General features: G+C 43.6%; 1 protein-coding gene across 1 annotated transcript in view; it reads right to left on the bottom strand.

Annotated features, from left to right (window-relative positions):
* The window catches only part of VGLL4 (vestigial like family member 4), a 78,483-nt gene extending 59,797 nt beyond the window's left edge, over positions 1-18,686 (bottom strand). Inside the window, exons 1-2 of the mRNA XM_068201505.1 lie at positions 18,582-18,686; positions 11,696-11,772 (exon numbers count right to left, since the gene is read on the bottom strand). Coding sequence (XP_068057606.1) covers positions 11,696-11,759 — 64 coding nt within the window. The 5' untranslated portion in view covers positions 11,760-11,772; positions 18,582-18,686. The remainder of the gene's footprint in view (positions 1-11,695; positions 11,773-18,581) is intronic.
* Between the last annotated feature and the right edge of the window lie 4,796 nt (positions 18,687-23,482).

The raw sequence follows: 23,482 nt of genomic DNA, 5'->3' as shown, positions 1-23,482 counted from the left end.
CTTTACCAGTTTCCTTCTCATACGTTTACTTCAGAAGCACCTGGATATTAAACCTCATAAAATATTTATCTATCTAAATTCTTTTGAATTATGGGCTAAAACAACGATTCACACCATGGCAAAGAAATTGTGCTAAGAATGTTGGCACACAGGACAGCCTTGTCCTTCCTTCAGCCCCATTTTCACCATTTCTCACCTCTTCTTTCACTCGCTGTTAGGATTTTCCACCTTTGGAAGGGCAACTGTCAAATTGCAGAGGTATATTTCAGTCAAAGCTGACAACACAAACCTCTAACTGAAATAAAAGTACCTTCCAATTTTTTTCTTGCTATTTCAACAAAATGCAAAAGAAATTCTCATTTAAAAATTAATTAACTATTGCTTAAAAGCATTAAATACATTAAATGTTTCATTACATTAATAACAATTGATTTCTGTGCAATCAAAATAATGTCAATTACTTCACAAGTGACATGGTGTGGATTTCCTTACAGCCATACGAATCAAGGATGCCAGTTCACATGGAACATTTAATTAAGTAGCTGGCCCATGGAATTTAATTCCAGCAATAAGTTGTACACTCATTTGCAGCCTCCAATCTCTTACCCACACACCACTGCCTCCATAAAGGCAGGTTGAAAGAAAATTAAAATTAAAATTTAATTTTTATTAAAAATAAAAAAATAAAATTAAAAATAAATTAAATTAATAATAAAAATCTCAGAGAACACAGAGAGTAAATTGATAGACCTTAAAAAAAAATCCTCATTTACAGCTTCTGTCCCTCAAAGGAAACGTCAGTTATTCTACAGGTACCAGAGAAATTATTTATCTTCTCGGTGTTTTAACAATCAAAAGAAGTCACAAGGTAGCATCATTTGCATGAATATTTTCCCCTTACTTCAATGAACATGCAATTTCAGCAGTTAAAAAGGAAAACTATGATCCCTTTCCAACTTAATGAAGAACAGGAATCCAAAGAGGAAAGGGAAACAAGGAGTTTGTAAAAATACATTTGGAATCTGTCAAGTCAGAAGGAAAAAACTCTGTCCCAGCCAAACCCAGGAGAGAATCCAGTCTGAGAAACAAATAAAAGTTCTTCCACAAAACTCCTTCTTTAGTACTTTCCACATATTAATTGGAATTACTGCAGTGCCACCAGAACCTGCTGCTAGCAATAACTGGAATTGTGAGGGGAGCACAAGGGCACAGGTTGGAACAGAGCACTGCAGGACCAGAGGGGAAGCCAAAAGCAGTGGTAAAAATCCACATTTTTCTATTGTCAGCCTTCCTCCTGTTCCTAATTAATATTTGAGTATGACAGAGCAGCAAGTGGCATTAATGGGACTGCATTAGGGTCAGCGGGACAGCTCATAATGCCACTGGGCTCTACTTCTGACAAGGAAGAAGAAAAATAAATGAGGCTAGAGCTGCCAGATGATCAGACAGACACAGGCATGCAAACCTGAACAGGTGACCATAAAAGAGTGGGAACACATCAGAGTGCGGGCAGATAACAATATTCAAGTTTTTATTACAATTTTTATTTCGTTTTATTCAAGATTTTATTACAATTTGATACTGCAGTTGTCACATGGGTTTGCCAGGTTGTCTCTGCTCTACCTATAGATGGATAAATTTAATCTTGGCTTAATCAAGTGGATGAATTTAAACTAATAAAATTAAAAATATGAATTAAATTCATATTCAACATATGAATAAATCATTGATAATTCTGTTAAGGACTAGTACAGTGTTAATGTATTTAAAGCTAAATAACTATTCAAATGTACTTTTAAAATTGGAGTTTATCATTTTGGACTAAAAGAATAATTGGAGTAGGTATAAATGTAGCATAAGATTATGTAATTATGGTAAGTACCGGCATTGTGCAAAAATATATCCTGAAAAAAGTATTCTGAAAATATATATATATAGTTTGAACATATATATATATAGTCTGAAAATATAGCTATATATTCTGAAAATATAGCTCTATAGTCTGAAAATATAGCTCTGTAGTCTGAAAAAAATATATTTATATTCTGAAAAAATATATTTATATTCTGGAAAAAAAAAAAATATATATATATACTGAAATTCTCCCAAAGACAGATCCTTGCACAGTAAGAGCACAGATTTCAACACTGCTCAACCTGAACAGACTGGGATTCCAGAGCACTATGGGAAAACCATTCTATTGTGTGCTGAGGAGGCAAATCTGAGGATGAAAACAACCGAAAGAGACGTCACAGTTTGGAGGTGAGTTCCAGTGGAAAGCACGAGTTCTAAAAAACCCAGTGCTGTTCCAGGCTAAGCAAGGGGAGCGGCAGCAGGCACAACCTGGCAGGGGGACAGAGGCAGCCAGGGATGAGCGGGGCACCTTCTGTCCCAGCCCCAAAGCAGCAAACCAGGCAGGAGATCTCCAGGAATGGAGTTCCAGCTGGAGCACACAGGTGTTTTCACACAAACCAAACACAAAGCAGCAAACCAGGCAGGAGATCTCCAGGAATGGAGTTCCAGCTGGAGCACACAGGTGTTTTCACACAAACCAAACACACAACGTGGGCATGAGCCAGCAAATAAAAGCACTTACTGCTCTTGGTTGCAGAAAAACCCCGGTGCCTGTGCTAAAATTGTTCCCTTTGAAACAAGAAAACACACAGAGGGCCATTTCTGCCCAGCTGGTTAGAATTTCTATTTAACTGTTTAGAGTTGAATTTCAGAATTGAGAATATTAGCAATAAATGTTTATCTAAAGCACATTTATCCCAGCGCTATGCAATTATTATCACTGTTGCAGGGGATGCACAAAAGTACTCTTGGAGGATTTTAGGGCACCTTTCCATGAATGTGTCAGTAAACTTAAAGTCAGAACAGAAATGGAAGAAAAAAAATCAGAGGAGAGTAATAAATCACTCTTCACTCTTCAATTTGCTAAATAAGAAGCATTTCTCTTTTAAGCTCATGGATGACAGAATTTTCTGCACTGACGTTGTTTATAGCTTCCCTGCAGATTTGTAGCCAGAATTCTGCTTTCACAGGGAATTGGTTTTTGAGTCAGCAGCAAAAGAGAAATAGATTTGTAGAGAATTTTAAGTCTGATAAAAAGACTATAATATATAATATATTGTAATTATTGTTATTTATTAGTTTTATTATTTATTTATTAATTATTTATTAGGAATGCAATATATTGTAATTATAATATATTGCAATTAAGAAATGGTCAACTTCTAATTGTGATAGCATGAATTATAACATCTGTATTGTCTCACTCTTCACATAAAACTAAAAATAGACTAGAAGTTTTTAAAGCACCTCTCAGTTACCCCATCTCTAAGTCAAAAAAAAAAACAAACCATAATCCAACAAGGGGGAAAAAAACAAAAGCAAGTAATTTTGGTGTTTGTTTCTCTTCAGGCTGAAGGAAAGCACGGCAGCTTTTCTCCTTCTTGAGCAGCAGAACAGAAGGCAGAAGTCAGTAAAGCAGAGTGTTAATTGACTGTATCCTCTCTCTGTTTCACAAGCCATTCCATCAGGACACTCACCTTGGACTGAAAATCCACGTGCAGATCCCTCCTCCTCCAGGTCAGGATTTGAATGGCATGCCATAAATAAAGTCAGGCTTCCCAGCCAGGGAAAAATGGAAATGCCAAACAGATGCTCATTAACTGGGAACTTGCATGTTGCTTTTTACAACAGAACTGTAAAATTCCTATGATCATTTCACTAAGGGCTGTGTGACTGAACAAGGAGTGAAGGTTGCATCGGACCACCTCAATTTTAACTTTTAACTTTTAATTTACAGGCAATTTTAACTGCTGCTGAAAAAATTGGGTTTATAATGTTGAGCCTGGTTTAAGACACTGTGTTAGAGGCAACAAGGAAGTTGCAAAGTTTTCTATTCCAACCCTTCCAGACACTTGATAAAGTGCTGAAATAAGTACCTACAGAAACAAGTACATAAAAAAGAGTAGAGAAAGTGATAAATATGCCAAATGCAAAGTCCTGCTGCAATATTTTAACTCCTTTCCTCTCCCCAGTTCCGCCGGGCTGCCATTTCCAGGAATGTTCTGTGTGCTCTCTGTGCTCCTAAAGGACATCCTGGAAAGCACCTTGCATTTTTTAGCCAGCCTGCAGTACTTCTAATTAACAAAGAACTTTTTTTTTTTTTCCTTTCTAAAACCAAATTAAACATGCCAAATAATATGTACCACGGGAAGAATGGCCAGATTTCCACTATTCCAATTTCCATCCCCACCAGAAAGCTGCACGGACAAACCCTAATCAGGGAATAATTTCCCTGAATTGTTGGGGAGTTCAGGCTGTAACAAAGAGGAGTTCTGGTAAAGCAGACAGATAGACAGGTCTGGTAAAGCAGACAGACAGACAGACAGGTCTGGTAAAGCAGACAGATCTGGTAAAGCACACAGACAGGTCTGGTAAAGCAGACAGACAAGTCTGGCAAAGCAGACAGACGGACAGGTCTGGCAAAGCAGACAGATCTGGTAAAGCAGACAGACGGACAGGTCTGGCAAAGCAGACAGACGGACAGGTCTGGCAAAGCAGACAGATCTGGTAAAGCAGACAGATGGACAGGTCTGGTAAAGCAGACAGACAGACAGGTCTGGCAAAGCAGACAGATCTGGTAAAGCAGACAGACGGACAGGTCTGGTAAAGCAGACAGGTCTGGCAAAGCAGACAGACAGACGGACAGGTCTGGTAAAGCAGACAGATCTGGCAAAGCAGACAGACAGACGGACAGGTCTGGCAAAGCAGACAGATCTGGTAAAGCAGACAGACAGACGGACAGGTCTGGCAAAGCAGACAGATCTGGTAAAGCAGACAGACAGACGGACAGGTCTGGCAAAGCAGACAGACCCCAAGGCAGCATCTGGGAGATGCCACTCATCCAGCAGCCTGGGCACTGACAAGTCCCATATGGGCCGGGCCATGCCCTCACCAGCCAGCGGTGATTTTCAGAGCACTGCTTGGGATCTGATGACAAATTCCATGGCAGCAAGGAGATTCCTCCCCCTCCACTCGGCACACAGCATTTAGAGAGATAACATTTCAGCAGACACCATTCACTGGGGGGAATGCCAGCAGCCCCCAGATTTTATCCCGAATGGACTGAGAAGGGCTGAGGAAGAAAAGCCACAATTGTGTGGCTGCCACTGCTCAGGAACATCTGGGGTGCCTGAAGGATGCTGTGACTGTTTCCAAACTGCAGGCAGCTGAACTTTTAAAAAATTAATTCCGAAGGAACACGCAGGCCCTTTGTTCCTGCAGGAATTTCCATCCCTGCACTGGCTCCGCTAATGGGGTTCCCCTCCACTAAAACACATCGAGGCGCCAGGCAGACAATTGCCCCATTTTCCAGCCTATTTAACACGTTGAAAACATCCTTTTATTTTCTTGCTACAATAAACTCGGAGGAAAAAAAAAGAAAAAAGGGTGAAACTTTCCGGGGGTAAGAATAATTCATTGTTTTTTTCAAACAAAACAAGCCAAGCAAGCAGTTGTCCTATGTAACACTCGTGCTTCCAAGAAAATCCTAAAATTAATGGGATGGCCCTGACAGCACTCACAGGAAGCTACTCTGGGAGACCCTGAGTGATACAAACAGCTAAAGGTTTTGGAGAGACAAAAAGCAGAAGGTCAGAAGTTCAGCCATTCAGATATTTTACTAAAAAACAGCTTTACTGATATTTAAAACAGTGAAGATATTTGTGTTTTCTGTGGGGCTCATCAATTTAAAAGCAGAACACTCTGCATGTTATTACTCAGTTTTATTATTTCAGGCTTTTGGTATTCATACATCTGATGATTCAGGCTGCATCTCAAGGAATGAACCACTTCTGTTTTTTCATCACATTACTACTGTGCTGAAACATCACATTTCCATACTTTCCCCCCTTCCATTTAAAAAAAAAAAAGGATGATTTATGTCACAAATTCCACTCCAAAACTAACTGGACTCCCTCCACCATTGATCAAACATTACTTACACGACAAACGGATAAATGTACTTTTAACACCTCTCATGGCTGTTAAGGGATTACAAGTGTAGATTTTTGCTGACACTGCTCCTTAGAAATCAGAGCTTTTCCTCCAGGAAACTTCAGTTTCTCCTTTGCTGGACAGCACAGACAAGCTCTGACCACAAGCACAGTTGCTAAATCATAAGAACTACTCTGTTACTGAACTACACATTAATGTCCACAACTGAAGAGTCCAGGGTATTAAAGTGAGTTGCAGAACACCACCAGTCTAATCACACCCCTAATTTTTAAAGGCAATTTTTTGTGTATATCAAATATCTGCAAGCTCTGAACCAACCTGGCAAAAAGACAACAAAGTCAATATTTTAATTAGCCATAAAAGAAGAAACAAGCATCCATGTGGTGAATCCATCTATATTCATATTAGAAGTCATCCAGAAGAGCTTCTCACCCTCCCCTCAGCCGAAGTCCTGAAGAAGTTGCCAAGCTCCAAATGAAAATTTCTGCTGGGTTGGTTGGTAAGAGACACCCAAGAGCTGACAGACCCTGATTAAATCCCCCAAGCTCTGAAAGCACTCAGAAAAAAAGCACACATACAAAATACTGTTAAATTTGATTACAAAATGCAAAATAAAAATCCGAATTCAAGTGGTTGTGTCCTACAAAACAGAAAACTTCATTACTGGGGGAGTCCTGGAAGTCACAAGAAGGAAGATTTTTAGTAGAAGCATCATATGCAACCTTTCCATGGTAAGGAAAATTCCTACTTCGGCTACACCGGGAGAAGCCAAGACGGGGATTTCCTCAGTCTTTGTAATGACTCCCAGGTAGAGGAACAGAACCCAACACCCTCCAAAGCAAGGAATTTTGAAGGACACAAACTTATTTTAGATGTCAGAAGATCCCTACACATGCTCCAGGATGCCCTTATTAAACCAATTTGATTCCCTTCCACCCCTGAAGCAAAAGTTCACGGATGAGCAGCAATACTGAAATTTCTCCTAATTCACAATCCAAGACCTTTTCCATTTATTTCTTTGTCACAAGATTTGCTGGTTTTCCCCTACAGGTGCAAATAAAATACAAAGGGCACATCACATGATAAGATTGTGTTCTACTGGAAATCTTTCCTTGTTTTGAGTGATATTTTGCTATAGAAATTTTCCTGTCTTTCCACCACAATTCCACTCGGAATGGGGTGAAGTTGTGAACAGAACACACACAAGCATTGTGACGTGAAACTGCCGTTTCACATCTGTGCAAAAATGCTGTCCTGTTGCCCATTTTTCTGAAGCAGATGAATCTCTAGAAAAAAAGGGAAAGCAAGCAAACAAAAAACCCCAAAACACACAACCAAACTAATGCTGGAAAAGCCTCACAATCCTCTAAAATCGAACTGCAAATGATCCTTGAGACTTCCCTTGTACCAACTGCATTCACAGATCAAATTCCATCCAATTCCTCCCTTTGAGTCACTTGGAACACCTTCAGCACCTGGGGTACTTTCAGTGCTGATGGAACTGCTCCCACAGAAGGATGGAAGCTCTTTAAAGTCCTGCAAACACTGATTTTAGATCCTGCCTCAGGCTCACTGCCCATAATTTGCCATAAATTTACACAACAAACAGTAGCAGCGTGGGTGGAAAGTCCTGGTGATGCTGGAAATATTTCATCATTAATATCTTCAACACAAATAACAACACTCAAGTCTAATTCTGCTATAAATACTGCTTTTTTTTTAATTTAAAACAAGCTTACAGAGCCACCATCTTCTTCAATAGTGCTAAAAAATAATAAATTCTCCTCAACCCAGCCTTGAAGCAGATCTGATTTGGGATCAGCTATCCAAAACAAATAATCATTACATATTTATTCATGAGGGGGTGGCAGCCAGCACAAAATACATACTCCTGATACCAGAGAGGAGCAGTAAAAACTGCTTGGTGGCTCTTGTCTACACCAGGATTTTATTACAAAGCAGATTAGGGCAGGGATTTTAAAGCACAATAATTCTTCTGTATTAGAAATATCAACTGTATGGTCTGGCTTAATTATTTGAAGTGGATTAAACTAAACCACATAAAAGCAACTGCTGCCAAACAATAACAGTGCTCACAGGCAAGGAGTGTGGAATTGCAGTTCCAGGCTTCCCTGCACACATGTGACTGATGGCACATGTGCAAGGAGCATGGATTCATCAAAGATAATTTTTTTTAATGTAGTTCTCTATCAGTTTTGCAAAACATCAATCAAGGCTCAGCAGGTATGGATTTGGTCCAAAGCATTAAAATGCCATGTTTTGCCCAGGAATTGGTGGTGCCATTTGTGAGCTGTTCCCAAAGCTTTCATTTCCTTCTGGAAGGGTATTTTCTCCTGCTTGCCCACAGCAAGCCCACGTGGTTTTTCTCATTCTCTACCACATTTTTCAACTGGGCTTTCATATTGGAGGGAAGTGTAAATAAAGTGCTCCTATAAATCCACACACACTGAGTACAAAGTGCTTACAATAAAATCTGCAAGCACGAGTCCTGATCACTGTTTTCCTCCACTGTTCTCTCAGTGTCAATATTATGCTTTTTAAACTCTGTTTATGACTGAAAGACCAGTTCCCAAACCCCTTATACAAGATAAATAGGAAATTATAATCCTCCTCACTGCTTGAATACTTGCTTAAACCCCATCAGCTCACCCTGTGCTCTTCCAAAAGCAGCCAAATTGAACCCTGAGCAGACGAGAAATCAGAACCCACCCAGGAAATACAGAGCAGAGAGAGAAGAGTAACGAGTGCCAAGCATCTCATTGGAAACTGCACAAATCAAGTTTACAATAACCCACGTTCTGTAAGGTTTAAGGCTGTGATGACAATAAAAATCCAGCACGGATGCACATCACAAAGATGGTTACTTCTTCTAAATCCCTTCCCTGAAAAGATCCCAGCAAAACCTTCCAGGTGCCATTTACAGATGAAATAGTTGCACATTACCTATGGCTCCTCGTCAGGACAAGCAGATTTTATGGCCTTTCCTCCACTATTGACAAGTCAGGAATTAGTGACCAGCCTTGAACATGTCTGACTAATAATGACATCATTGCCTGTCTTCTTTTGTTCAGCCTTCTTTTGCTTTTTTAAGCACAGCTCCACTGTGCAATAAACCTAACTAACTGCTTCCATCTCCGTGGCAGGAGTTAAAATCCCAAAGTGCAGTAGCCATTCCTGCTCCATAATTAATCCTTCCCGTGGCACAGCAGTCAAACAAATGTGGTTCATAAATTTTCATTGCTAACAAGTGCAGGATGATTTAAACTGGGAGCTGCTGAAATAGTTTCTAGTTCCTGAGCTAAGCCAGAGATGAGACTGAAAGCAGCACCCAGGGTTAACTTAGCACTGACCAAGAACATCCTGCCCAGTATGGAACTGGGGCATCCACTGGGAGCCACCCCAGTGCTGGCCATCACTCAGTGCCTCTGTCCTGGGCTTCAGTCCTCCCTCTTTTCCTTTTCTCTTTGCATTATCATAAATAGAACATTTTATTTCAAGAATTTAATTGTTCTTATCTCAACCCTTTTTTCTGATTCCTCTCCCCATCCCAGCAGGGCTGGCAAGTGAGGAGCTGTGTGGCTCTTGCTGAGGTTAAACTCATTTCTTTAAGTGCTGCTAAGTTGAAAAGTATTTGTTTTAAACAGCTCATGATTTGTATACACAAAGACACTTCAGGACTACTTGGCCCTGCAGTGAGTGCCCACGGAGATAAGAGGATCCTTCACATTTCAAAGCATTAAATTCATAAATATTGGTAATATTGCTGCACTCCTGGTCATTACTGGTATATTGGAAACACTGCAGAATTCTGTTTTAGACAAAGTGAGTAGGGATAGAGAAATACAGACAGCACTACTGCTAGAACCTCACTGAAAGCTCAAGGATAACAGCTAAATTCAAGATTAAAACTAGCTTCCAAACTAACTTCATTTTACCCAGAACAGTTCCAAGAGCTGACACAGAAAGGCACAAGCTCAGGGACAGCCCTGCTCATTTCTTTCCTGCCAGCAGCTCCTGCCACCGCAGCACTTTGGGGTGTGAGAGAACAGCAGGGCAAGCTGGAGACAGCACAAGTTAGAAGCTGCAGAGTGGCATAAATCTAATTAAGTCTGAGTGGTAAGACTAAAGGAATGTAAATTAGAACCAGATACACATCAGCTCCCTCACACGTGAGTTGCACTGAATCAGACTTCCTCTGGATTCTCTAAATCCAGCATTCCTACCCTGTGGAGCTCAAAATCAAACTACAGTCTTAGGCAATAGTTCACCAAAAATAATGCATTTAAGCTCAAGAAAATTGAGAGTATAAATTCAAAATATACTTTTTTTAAAATATAGCCAAAAGAAATCCCCCCCCCAGGTCAAAATCATGGTTGAAATTATTTCCTCAAGGAGTTCCACTGCTGTTCATTTTACCAGTAATGGTCAAGAACTGGGGCAAATCAACCAAATCATCCCTCCAGAGTGGCACCACTGAAAACCTGGTGCTTATCCAGCAGCAAAGTGGACATGCAAGAACAGCAAAACCAATGTTCCTTACAAAGCAGATTTACAGAAGGAAACCAATTATTTTATTCAATATTCAAGGCAAATAATTTTCAAAAATATATACAGAACAAATGGACAAAAGATAAATTCAGATTTTCTTCTTAAAAGGTGATTTTATGCACAGAAACGAGTTGCAAAAGCAGTATGAAATTCAAAAGACCATTTTTCTAGTCAGAAATCCAAAATACCATTTTTCTCCTGAGGCTGATACCCAAAGTGCACACACTACTCAGAAAGCACCAAGGACATTTCTTACTGAGCAGGCAGGGAACAATCTGATCTGTGAACTGGCACTGCAGCTTGGCAGAATTGAAAATATTATTATTCTAACAAGAGTTAACCCATCTAAAACTCTTACCATGAATGGTAACGGCAAAAAATATTACCCAAATAACACCAAAAATATTACCCAAATAACACCAAAAAATATTACCCAAATAACACCAAAAAATATTACCCAAATAACACCAAAAAATATTACCCAAATAATGGGCAACGTGAGCCTCTGACTGTTTTAAATCCACTAATTCCCTTTGCTGGCAGAGAAAGGCAAATGAAGAGCTCAGTAGTAATGATAAAAGTCAACCTGAGAGTTTTTATCAACTGATATCTTCACAGCACACTGGTGCCCACCCAGTTCTGTGTTCTGAAATGAGATCTAGCCAAAATTATCTGGGAGCCTGAGTTCTCAACCTGGCCTGAGTTTGACAGCAGCTCCACCACAACTTTTTTTCTGCTAACAATGCAAATGCAGCTGGGAAAAGAGGGACACTTTGACATGAATTAAATACATTTTTAAATGAAATCATATCTATATTATTCATATTTTTACATCTGTATGTATAAATTAATTTTTAAAAATCCAGTAATTTTGTCCTGCCCACTGACCAATTTAAATGCAAGCTGTTGGGTTTGCACCTGAGGAAAATGACCTCTGAAGGGTTCCCTACACACCTACACGAGCCTGAAGACAGTTTCCTACACATCTTGGGCTCAGTAAAATTCCAAGCTGGATGAAACCAGCCTCTAGGCTGCTCCAAAACTAACTACCCAAAGTGCAAACACAAAGCAGCTGGGTCCAGCAAGGCAGGGAACTTACGTTTCTCATCATCAGCATGGACCAGAGATGCTGCTCTGGACAACACATCCAAGGGAGTCTCCATTCCTCTCTGGATCCTGCAAAATTCAGAACCAAGGTTTCAGAGAGCAAACTGAACACCCAGAGCACACACACACCCCCCAGGCTTACAGGAGGAGTAATGCACAACAGCAGCACGACAGCAGAAAGAACCAAAAATCCAAGTTGGTGCTGTTCTTTTCCCTTTACACCAGCACAGGGCTTGTGCAAAGTGTCACTGCTGAGAACAGGGAAAGAAATGCTGGCACTGCCTTTCCACCCAAGCACTGCAGAACACCAAATTCCCAGGTGCTGGAGCTGCCACACTGCTCACACCCGGTGTAGCAGGGTTCTCTGCTCCCTGCTGTAGTGGCTGTGCCTAATAAACAGCTCTGCTGAGAACACCAGAGATATTGTCCCTGCAGTGCAGGGACAGCTGGCCTGCTGCCTGCATGGGCTGCTTCAGATCCTCAGGGTTCCAGAAGCTTCACCTCCACACCCTCTCCCATGCCCAGAGGGGAATCATCCAAATTTTATCATTTTATTAAGGTTTTTTTTACTAATAAACACACAGTTGAACTCTGGGTATGTGTGTGTACAACCACACACAGAACTGTATTTTTTCCAGTCATAATCTCACCTCAGTAGTTGCTTTTCCCTGGATTTTGCCCCTAACAGCACAAAATTTTAATTTAAAAAATTAATTCCCCACCACACTAAAAATGCCTACTTCAGCACTCCACCAAGCAACAGACTCCCATAAAACCAAGAACTGCATTGCAGCTTCTCTAAGTTTCACATGAATGGCTTCAAAACCAAAAAAAAAGATGTTTCAGTATGAAATTCCAAAAATATGGAAAGGAAAGGAAGGAAGACAATAAGAGAATAACATGTTGTCAAGATGTTTTTTACTACAAGGCCAACAACTTATATGTGTTTCAAATAAAAAGGCAACAGCACAGGCAGAACTGTTAAAAAATGGAGAACGAGAGAAAACCCAGGACAACCAAGTTTTGTTGAGGTTTTCCCACAAAAAACTGAGCAAAAACTTCTCTCATAAGAACTGTTTACTGTAACTTACTTTAGAGTATGATCTTTAAAAAAAAAAAAAAAGGTAGTGGCAACTGCAGAAATCTCAAACACATGTCCAGCATGTACATTGACTTAACAACAAGCACATGCTTGGGAAGCAATTTCCTTGACTTTGCACTATAACAATAAACCTCACCATCCTCACTCCCTCCTCCTAAGTAAGTCAGGCTTTAATCAAAGACTTTAAAGCCTAAGAGAAAGGATTTTAAAGCATTTGTAGGCTGAAAAAAATGTATTTTTAAGCTTAAACCTTATATTTTTAAGTTTAAATAATGAAATCCAGTAGGATTTCCATAGAGCAAAGTAAGAATTTGAATAACCAAGTGTACTGAGGATTAAAACATGTTTCTCCCTCCCTGCCAGAATCAGCTTTTGCTCAAGAATATTTTAACTGACCTTATAAAGTCAATTAACTCTTTAATTTCAAGACAATACCTGTGGGCAAGAGGTGTTAGAAAACAGGATCTTAGCTTATCTTACTGTTCTGTCTTCATGAAACATTTATTCCTTTCCCACCTGGCCACATCCTCCTCCAAACCAAAGCAAAGATTTGGAAGAGGGCATTCCCTGAAACCCTTCAGCACCGTTCCCTTGCATCCCTCAGACCCTGGTGCTTCATTTCTATCGTATTTTTGTTTTCTTGGACTTTACTGACACAAACTCCTCCAACAGAGTAAAAATGCAGTTGGAAAATTGATTTAGCTTAGTCTGATCAGGGGATGCAGCTACACCAGACTGAGATAACTCAGGATTCAGAGCTAAACTCATCCTACACTTCAAAGACAGTAATACAGATATTTTTGGCCAAGCCTTTAGGAAAAAAAAACAACTCTTGATAAACAACATGATATAGGATAGTAAAAGGTCTATTAAAAACAAATTAACTGCATTAATTTTCTTAATGTAGTCAAGAATTTTTTTGGTACATTTTTAAATTTAATTTTAATTTTAATTTTTAAATGTAGTTTCAATTTTTTTTTCTTTCAGCTTTCCAGTAAATTTAAATAATGGGAGTAGCAGATGCCCAATCCCTTCCTGGACCATGTTCCCAGTAAGAGAATTAACTGGTGACAGAAACCCACACTGGGAGAAGGAAACAGGAACCAAGTCTTCATCCAGTTCAGGAAATTAGACACTTTAAAAACAACTTAACTAAAAGTGGCCTCAGTAGAGCTTTGCAGCTTTGTGCATTATTAAAGTTCATGTCATGAGAGAGCTGCTGAGGTGGCATCAGGGCCTTGTGCTCATTCAAAAACTGCAATTCCCAGGGTCAAATCCCAGATATTCTGGCGTTTTGAAACAGAGAACAAAAATGACCTGCAAGGAGCTGCACACTGGCAGATTATTTTTCAAATAGTGTTAAATATCTCTTTATCACTAAATTAGACTAACAAATCAGTGATTACAGTTCAGGAAAGAAATGCAGGTTGGCCAGGAGAGAGAGAGAGAGGAGGGGTCTTCTCTCAGCTCCAAATTTAAAAGCCTGATTTGGTCAGGGCAAGGTCAGAGCCCAGCCACCCTGGGGGAGCCACGTTTCAGAAAGGAAAGACCAGAAACAATTCCCAGGCTTCTGAGAAAGAAAACAATTATTTTAAATAAATTAATCAGATAATTTAAAACTGCAAACACAGAAAACCACCCCCCAAAAAAACCAACCAAAAGACAAACGCAAAACCCAAAAAAAATCCAGCTATTTCTCAGTGTGACACAAACCTGTCTGTGCAGCAGAACCCAACCTTGAATTTGGACGTGTCCCCTCCAAACCACAGCTCTCTGCAAGCGCTTGGTGTGGGAAAGCAAGCGAGGAGTGAAACAGATAAAACTGGATTTCCCCTGGCTCAGCTGATTTAAACACCCTGGAAACAGTTTCCCAAGTAAATCTCACAAATCTCTTTGTAACCAATCTCACTGGTTACAAAGTCTTAAATGTTGGATTCAGGAGACGTGAGCCAAAGGCACTCGCACAAGCATTCAAGATATTTTTATCTGGTTTTATTTCAAACATTAGTTTAATATCTTCCAAAGTGCTCTTATTTATCAGTTAGTGCTCCCACTCAGCGCTGTCCTGTTCTGTCCTCTCCCCTGCATAGCAGCAAAGAAACATTCTGGAAAACCGTGAAGACATAAAATGGGAAATCTGAGATGTCTGCAAGACTGATCCAAACACTGACCCACCTGTAATTTTTTTATGCAGCACCCGAAGCATGCAATACCCATTAATGTAAAGAAACAACACTTTATTTCCCCTCCCCTGACATTTTTGCAAGACCCAGAAACCCACAGAGTACTCCCAGCTTTACAAATGCCTGCTAATGTTGGTTTTGTCTGGTTTTTTTTTTTTTTTTTTTTTAGAAAATGAACAGTTCGGTGTTTTCAGGGATTTATGCAGCACCTTCCAAGCATCAGGAAGGGACAAACCCTGAGGCTGCTTGTTTGAAATTCAGTTCACAGGCAGCAGAGCTCCACTCACTCAGCCCAAACCCAGACAATTATTGAATCCCACCAAAGCTCATGCTCACAGTGGGGGACGTCAGGAAAGAGGTGAGATGAAGAGAAGAACTCTGCATTTGATTTTAAAAAGGGGACGTGGCAAAGGGAGAGGAAGGAAAGAGAAGCACAGACGATGTTTGGGCAGTGATCTCGTACAGAGTTAGGATGGGTCTAACACACCTGAGCTCCAGTCAGGTGCCAAAACCAAGGCCAAAACCGGGTGATGAGAACAGACAGGAGTGCAGGCACGACAGAGGAGAAGAATTTGGATACAATTTGCATACGGAATCCCAAAGAGAAGTCAATGCCTGGAGTGCAGTGGGACTGCCAGAACAGCAGCACACCTGAGGAACAGCAAAACCAGCCCCAAACCTGCTGGGACACAGCTACAGCCGGCCAGGAGAGAAAGGCTCAGCCTTCCCCGATGGACAGAAAGAAAAGGCTGGTACTTGAATTCCCATCTGCAGAAATCACACAGATAAGGCTGGAGGGAGAAGAGCAGGATTAATAAACAAAGCCCACCAATTACAACAATGAAAAAGCAATTCGTGAGTAAGGAGACACTTGAGAAACCATCAAGGCCAAAGTGTAGATAAACACAAGGACAGGGAAAACAAGATTAATTGAAAAGAGTGGTCAAAAGCAGCTCCCACCTGGGGAGAGAGAGCCCCAAAACTGCCCAAATTCATACCCAGAAATGCCAAGAGGAAACAGACTCGGCTGATTCCAATGGAAGAGAGTGAAACTGAAGAGGAAATCCAAACACAACTGATCAGCACAATCAGGAAATCCACACAGGGAAGGAGGATAAAGCAGAAGTTTGATGCAAAATAGGTAAACACAGTTGATTTTTTATGACAGGAGAGAGTAAAGCATACTTGCCCCATGAATGAGAACAATGATAGGCACGTTGTAATCAATAATTTTCTCAAATAGGCACAATACATTCAAACTTCCTCAGCTACGCTTGGACCAGAGCTTCTGCTTGTGGACAGAAAAGCCCTGTGTTGAGATACCCATGTGAAATGTTAAAATGTGAATTGTTAAAATGCGAAATGTTAAAATGCTCACTTTAGAGCATGATTACCAAGCAGCACTGATCATTCCCTTTTTACAACTCAGCATCGTGAGAGTAACTTCAGCCTATTTGGCTAAATACCACTTTTTAAAAAAGTATTTATCCCCTACTTTGGGGGTTTTTAAAACCATGTTTGTTATGCATGTGGAAAACGTGTTTGAACAGGCAAATCTTCAACCAGAAACAACGATTTAACTCATCACACAAAATTATAAGCTTAAAGCAGAGCTTTGGTATTTTACCTCATGCTTTTTGTTGTCTTGTGACATAAATCCCCCTTAACAAGGCAACATTTTAAAAAGCAAGCTATTCATAATTTTTGAAAGCTAAGAAATTTAAGGTGGGAAAGTCCAAGCTGACCTTGTCTTGTACCTACAAGATCACTCAGAGCATCCTACATGTTACACAACCTGCTGCAAACACATTATGAAACATTTAACCACAGTAAAGAGAACGGATCCAAAGCTCCCTTTTCTAACAGAAAATTCCCAGGTGTGTCTGGAAGCAAACCAATTAACCCCTGCAATATGGAGATGCTCAGAAGGTTATCAAAGCTGCTCATATGTAAATAAGAAACTGATGGTTTGTAAGTGGATGCTCGTAATTAACCTGCCCCAAGGGGCTGTACAGATATTTTCTATCCTATTTTAGTTAGCAGGCCAATTTTACAGCAGACTGTCAGATCTCAGCAGCACTCCTGGGTGTTCAGCTCTGGCCCAGTTCCTGCTCTAGGGTGGAAGTAAAATCTGACCCCATCCCACAGCGGGGTTCCTGAGCAGGGAGGGAAGAGCACCCTGCACCAAAACATCCACCCCTGCTCCCCACAGCCGGGGGCTCAGCAGCACCTGCTCCAGCCCGGGCAGTTCATCGGGAAAATGCAAATGTACAACAGGCAGGCCCAAAATCTACCAAGAGTTAACGGGTCAGGTCTGTATCTCACTTGTGAATCTAAGCAGTTCTTGTAACTGAGCCCCAAAAGCCTCATAGCCCGATCCCCAATAGCCAGATTATAACTGTATCAATAAGAAGAGATGTAGAGAATTTAAGCAAAACACATTCCACATTAGAAGACTCACAAGTTCACAGATAGGAGAATACCAATAAAGGGCCTTCAAGTCTGGAGAAGAGCCTTAAAAAAGTTTATTATTAAGGCAGGAGAGGAATACTGCTGCCCAATTTTATAGAGTTCTAAGGGCTCTCAGTAGCAATGCTTGCAAAGAGCTTCACTGAGGTTTCCCAAACTGCAGTTTGTTTCTCTGGGAGGAATGCTCTTTAAACAAATCACCCTGCAGGAGAAGTCCTGGAACTCTTGATCAGCCAAGTCCCGTTTGGTGTAATTAAGAAAATGGCCATTATTTCTTGTTCCTGACAGCCCTGAAGCACCAACACAGCAGAAATGCATTGAGCTGGCTTTAGGGATTCTCCACTGCCAGTGGAAACGGGTGTTAAAATTCCCATTCATCCACTCTCAGAAAAGGGAGGCACTGGCATCAGCATGGACAGCTTAACTCAGGGAATTAATTACTGCTGATCCCATCTGGGGAACACGCGGCCAGCGTGACACCACGCTGCTACGGGCTACATAAAAAACCTCTGCCACGGGAATATAAAAGATGCAGCGCCAAAAGCCTTCACAGCGCCCTTGGGACGCGTTCTAGAAGGTTTCACCTCTGCTACCGATGCGGCGCCGGGGATTTTCCCTGCAGGAAGAACACGGTGGGCGGGAGCCAAGCTGCGAGCTCCAGACAGCGGCAGCGTCCCGGTGCTGTGGCCACCCCCGGGCTCGCTCCTGCCGGGGCACCTCCTCCGGCTGCTGCTGCCCGCGGCCGCCGGAGCGGAACCTTCCCCGGCCCGGGGGCAGCGGCTCCCTCCCCGGACATGGGCAGCGGCTCCCTCCCCGCCTGGATCCCGACACCGCCGGAGGTTCCCGGCCGCCGGCAGCGCCCGGCCCGGCGCGGTTCCCGCGGGGAAAGCCCGGCAACGCGGAGAGGACGGGCCGGGGCAGTCCCGTCCCAGCGCCGTCCCAGTCCCGTCCCAGCGCCGTCCCAGTCCCGTCCCAGCGCCGTCCCAGCGCCGTCCCAGCCCCGTGCCAGTCCTGTCCCAGCCCCATCCCAGTCCCAGTCCCGTCCCAGTCCCGTCCCAGCGCCGCTCCCTCCGCCCCCGCGGCCACCTGTGCGCGCTGTCGCCGCGCTGTCCCCGCGCACTCACCGGCGCTCCGGGCGGTGCCGGCAGCGCGGCCGCGGCGCCCCGCGGGCCGGGCCGGGCCGGGCCGGGCCGGGCCGGGCGGAGGCAGCGGCGGTGCGGGCCCGGAGCAGGCGCGGCTCGGCCGGCGCCGCTGGCCCCGCTGGCTGCGCGGGCCCGCCGAGGAATCCCAGGAATGAGGGAATTCTGCGGCGAGCAGGTGGGAGCGCCGCCCGCCCCCATTGGCCGGCCGGCCGTGACGTCAGCGCCATTAGGGTAATGAGGCGTGACGTCACATCCTCGCAGGTAGGGCGCGCGCGGCCCGGCCCCGCCCCCGCGGAGGAGGGGCACGGGCACGCAGGGTGGCGGGTTCGAGCCCCGGGACGGGCGGGAGCGACACCGGGGACAGGACAGCCGCTACTCTGCCGCCCTGCTCTAACCCTAAACCTTTTCCTCCCCCCGCAGGGAAAACTAAAGGAAACAGCACTAAACGAAACCTCCGGGAAAACGACAAAAACGCCTCTCTGAAGAACAAAGCGCTTTTTACCAGCACAAACGCGCGTTTCGAATTAAAGCACGCTGTCACGGCAGCGGGCAGCGGCTCGGTGTCCCCGGGCACACCGGCACACGCCCGAGTGACGAGTTTCAGAGCTGCTGTCAATGGATGGGGGTCCCATCCCCGTCCTCCGCACGATCTGACGGGAATTGCTGGGAGCAGCGCCGGCGCTTTCCTGTTTACTGCTGGCTGTGCAGCGGGGTTTCACCGAACCCCCTCTCCCGATGTGACTCACTCAGCCTGGGAGGAGCTGCCGAGTTCGAGCGAGAGCAAAGCTGAGCCCTGCTGGTCACCAAACTGCTCCTCTCCCCTCCGCCGGCAGGGCAGGAGCTGCTCGGCACCGCTGCACGGAACCGGAACGCTCCGGTGCCCACCCCGTCCCTGGGGTGGACACCGCGCTGCTGGAAACGGATCGCGCCGGTTCCCACCATGCCAGCACAGCCCCGGGCATTCCGCGGCAGCGTTCGTGCCGAGGCTGCCATTTCCAGCAATGCAGGAGCAAGCCTTGCTAAAACTCTGCCTGTTTTCTAGCCGTGTTAGCAATACAAGCGGTCGGGCAGCTTGTGCACCCGGAGGAGCCACTTCCCCAAAGCCCAGCCAAGGTTTGTCCAAGGCGCTCTGAAGAACCTGGGAATGCTGCTCCCAGGCTCGCAGAAATGAGTTCCAGAGCAGGAGACGGTGTGGGAAAGTGCTGCAGTGATCTCCTGGTGGCCACACAACACCAGTCACCAAACGGGTCCCAGAATGGTGCATTTTATCCTCACAAGGATCTGAGGTGGCCTCAGGCGCCTCTTGGAGTGCATTGCAAAGGGAAAGAAAAGGACAACAAATCAACCTGAGCCCCTTGAAGAGCCTTAGGGTTGCAGCTTTGTGGTGGAACCCAAGAAGAGCACAGGGCAGCAGAGACAGAGAGTGTTTCTGCGGAATGCTGCTCAGGGCATTTCTCCCGTCCAGCTCCTCCTCCCTCCCTCGCTGGGACAGAAGAGAACAGAAGAGGCACCCCAGCGGTGTTTGCTCCAGGAAAAGCAGCAGCAGGGCACAGCAGGCTTTATCTGAGATGCTGAAGGTGGCATTTCTGCAGGCAATGGTGCAGGGAGCTCGGCTCCCCGCCGCAGCAGCCCCGTGGGAGGCGCGGGGCGGGGAGCGGCCGGGGGTGACCCCGCACGCCCCGCTCCCGGATTCCTGGGAGGGCCAGAGCCCGTGAAGGCTCCGTGCTGTCCAGCTCCCATTTTAAAGTCCATCAAAATCATGCTGACACAGAAGTAGTTTCATATCCCTGCAAGGACAGGTCATGAGATCTCCGGGCCACCAAAAGCTAGCCAAAAGCACATTCCAAACCTAAATTAAATCCAGATTTAGACTCCACACACTCAGGATATCTAATAGGAACACTTCAGTTGATAAAACAAATTAAATGCATGTAGTGCCAGAACAACCATGAACATAGTTTTATACATGTTGCAAACCCTTCCTCTGTGATTTCTATAACAATAGAATTTAAAAATTGATATTGCATTAATAGACTACTGGAGATTATTTTCATTACCAGCAAGCAAGAAGAGGAGTTCGATGATCTAATATTTGGGAAAAAAGTAGTCAAAACAATAATGTAAAACTTGTTTGAGAAAACAAGACACTGGACAAGAAAAACACCATGAAATATGGAAAACAAAACCACAGGCACCGAGAAAAGATCTGAACTAGATATTGGTACATATCACAAGAATTAATTGCTGCAGACTAATTACAAGACTTTTCAATATGTATCTCTGAGAAAAAAGTCTGCCACTCCTGTTTCTAACTGCTGGAGGGAAGAGGTGGGAAGGGTTTCTTTGTTTAACCAGACAGAGCTCCTGGGATGAGGAGGAGCTTGAGAAAAGAGAGGTCAAAGCAGCTTTTGATCCTTTGGAGCTGCTGTTGCAGCTCCCAGCAGAAGTTTTAGAACAGGATATTCATTAAACATCTCAGGAGCCTGAGGAGCATCAGCTGGCTGGGAACAGTGACCCCGAGCATTCCCTACGGACACACTTCCACCGCAGTGAGGTGACAACATCTGTAAAAAACAAAAAAAATGACGTGCAAGTTGTCAAACATCGGGAATCTTGGAAAACAGATCTTAACACAGCACAAAAAACCTTGCTGGGACTGCTGAACTCAACACATGCTGCTCACCAGGCAAATTCACACATTAGGAAAGCAAACCCAGTCTTGGGTGATAAGCTGTATTTTCTTTTGCTCGGGTGTTAAAATTTGGTTTCCATTGAGCAGGAACACTTTCTAACCCAATGGTATCAAAGGCTCTTTGCTGACTCAGATACCAGCAAAAATTTACTTTGCTGAAACCCAAAAACTCACCGAGACAGCTGAAGTAAAAAAGTCATGCTTCAGCTGCCAGGTAAGGCTCCCAAGGTAGGATGCAAATCCTGGGATACCACTCCTGTTCCAAATGTACATTAATCACCAAAAATTAATCACATTCTTCACAAAGTATGGCCAATGCAACAGAAGGTTTAACCCCTGGTGAGGGAGCTGGAATTGTGGTTGGCTGCAGATCTCAGCTGCCTCAGGACCACATTTTAAGACTTTTTTTGGGTTTTTTTTCAGTATAGAGGTAGGAAAGGTCCTGAAACCAGAGGGCAAAACCCCATATTCTAGCAAATTGCAGTCTGCAGTGAGATCCCAGGCCTAATCTCTCTAGAAGGATATTCAGAGGTGGTCTTATCACTCTACACCTCCCTGAAAGGTGGCTGTGCTCAGGTGGGGTTGGGCTCTTTCTCCAGGAACTGACAGAACCAGAGGACACGGCCTCAAGCTGCACCAAGGGAAATGTAGGTTGGACGTTAGGAAAAGGTTTTTTACAGAAAGGGTGATAAAGTTCTGGAATGGCTGCCCGGGGAGGTGGTGGAGTCACCATCCCTGGATGTGTTTAACAAAGCCTGGATGTGGCACTGGGTGCCAGGGTTTAGGTGAGGTGTTGGGGCTGGGTTGGACTCGATGATCTTGAAGGTCTCTTCCAACCTCGTGATTCTGTGAATTCTGTGATTCTACAGCCCCATCTCAAGCATGAATCCTGTAATTATTGGAATTGCCTGACATCTGTTCCATGAGCAACCAAGGAAATCAAGCATTGCCACTCTAAGAGGAGTTGGTTAAAAATGCCCTGGGCAAGTTCTCCCTCCACATGGCCCCAGCAGTGGCATCCCTCACTTTTGGGACAGACTGCAGCGCTCCCCACCATGGGAGCCAAAGGGACCCAAACCTGACCTGCTGAACTATTTCTGAGTGATTTCAGTGATTTCTAAGAGCAGCAGTAGGGGGCAAAGGCTGTGGCTTCAATCAACAGTGCAAGTGTAGAGCTGCAAAAAGCTCTGCTCTCATTAGGTGCCCATCTAAGGAAGGAATTTGCCAGCTGGCATCACCGCATGTAAAGAAAAAGGAATTTATGGAAGTTCTTCCAGTTTCTTACTGCCATCCCATTTTGGTTTTCAAACAGCAACAATACAGATACTTCTTTTCCATCAGCCAGGAATGCCTGAGGTTCTGTGGTGTCTGCAGGGAAGCTCAGTGTGGACCAAACTGCACAAAGATGATGCAGTTGGTGCCAAAAGCAAACATTTTCTCCATTATTTGTCACAGGTTTAATGAGGCATGGCAGTGCTTTGCCATCTCTGTCAGTCCAATTACAGTGCATGCTTCCATCTATCCACACCTTCTTTCATAAAACAGGTTAATTTTACACCAAGTGACAGCAGCTTTTAAAATCAATCTCAAAGCACTTTTTAGTACACACAAATTACATGGCCTCAGAAGCAAACATCTTTTCAGCAATGAAAAACTCCCAAACTCTGAATCTGAAACTCTTCCCTGCTAAAATCCACATTCAGCTGCACTGCAGCTCAAAGTTGCCTTATATAAAAACACACCCAAAATTCAAAATACATAAGATTTAATTTTTTTTGAAGATAGTTTATTATTCATTACACCACAATGTGTTAAATTGCAGTAATTCCAGCCAGACAAGTTGATCCAAACTGTAAGTTGATGGAGATGGTTATTTATTACCTGCTTCAAGACAAAGCTTGCCCTCTTCATAATTGTCTGCCCCATCATCCAAGGGAAGATGAAAAGAGACAGAATAATTTCAGTTGGAGCAGGGTCAGAACAGCACCATCATCTTCAAGCAAACAATGAGATATTTTCAGACTCACACAGAACATGAACACCACTAACTCTGCTCTTCCAGAACATTTAACCACAGGTACTTTTTGCTTGCTTTGTTCTAGAAAAGATTTCACCCCATGGAGGTTCCCATAAGATGAAGACAGACAAGATAGCTGAAAAAAATTAAATACAAAAGGAGTGTCAGATTAAC

This window comes from Anomalospiza imberbis, chromosome 11, assembly GCF_031753505.1.
Source record: "Anomalospiza imberbis isolate Cuckoo-Finch-1a 21T00152 chromosome 11, ASM3175350v1, whole genome shotgun sequence".
In the NCBI taxonomy this organism is placed as follows: Eukaryota; Metazoa; Chordata; class Aves; order Passeriformes; family Viduidae; genus Anomalospiza; species Anomalospiza imberbis.
This window is presented reverse-complemented; position numbering and strand designations above follow the sequence as displayed.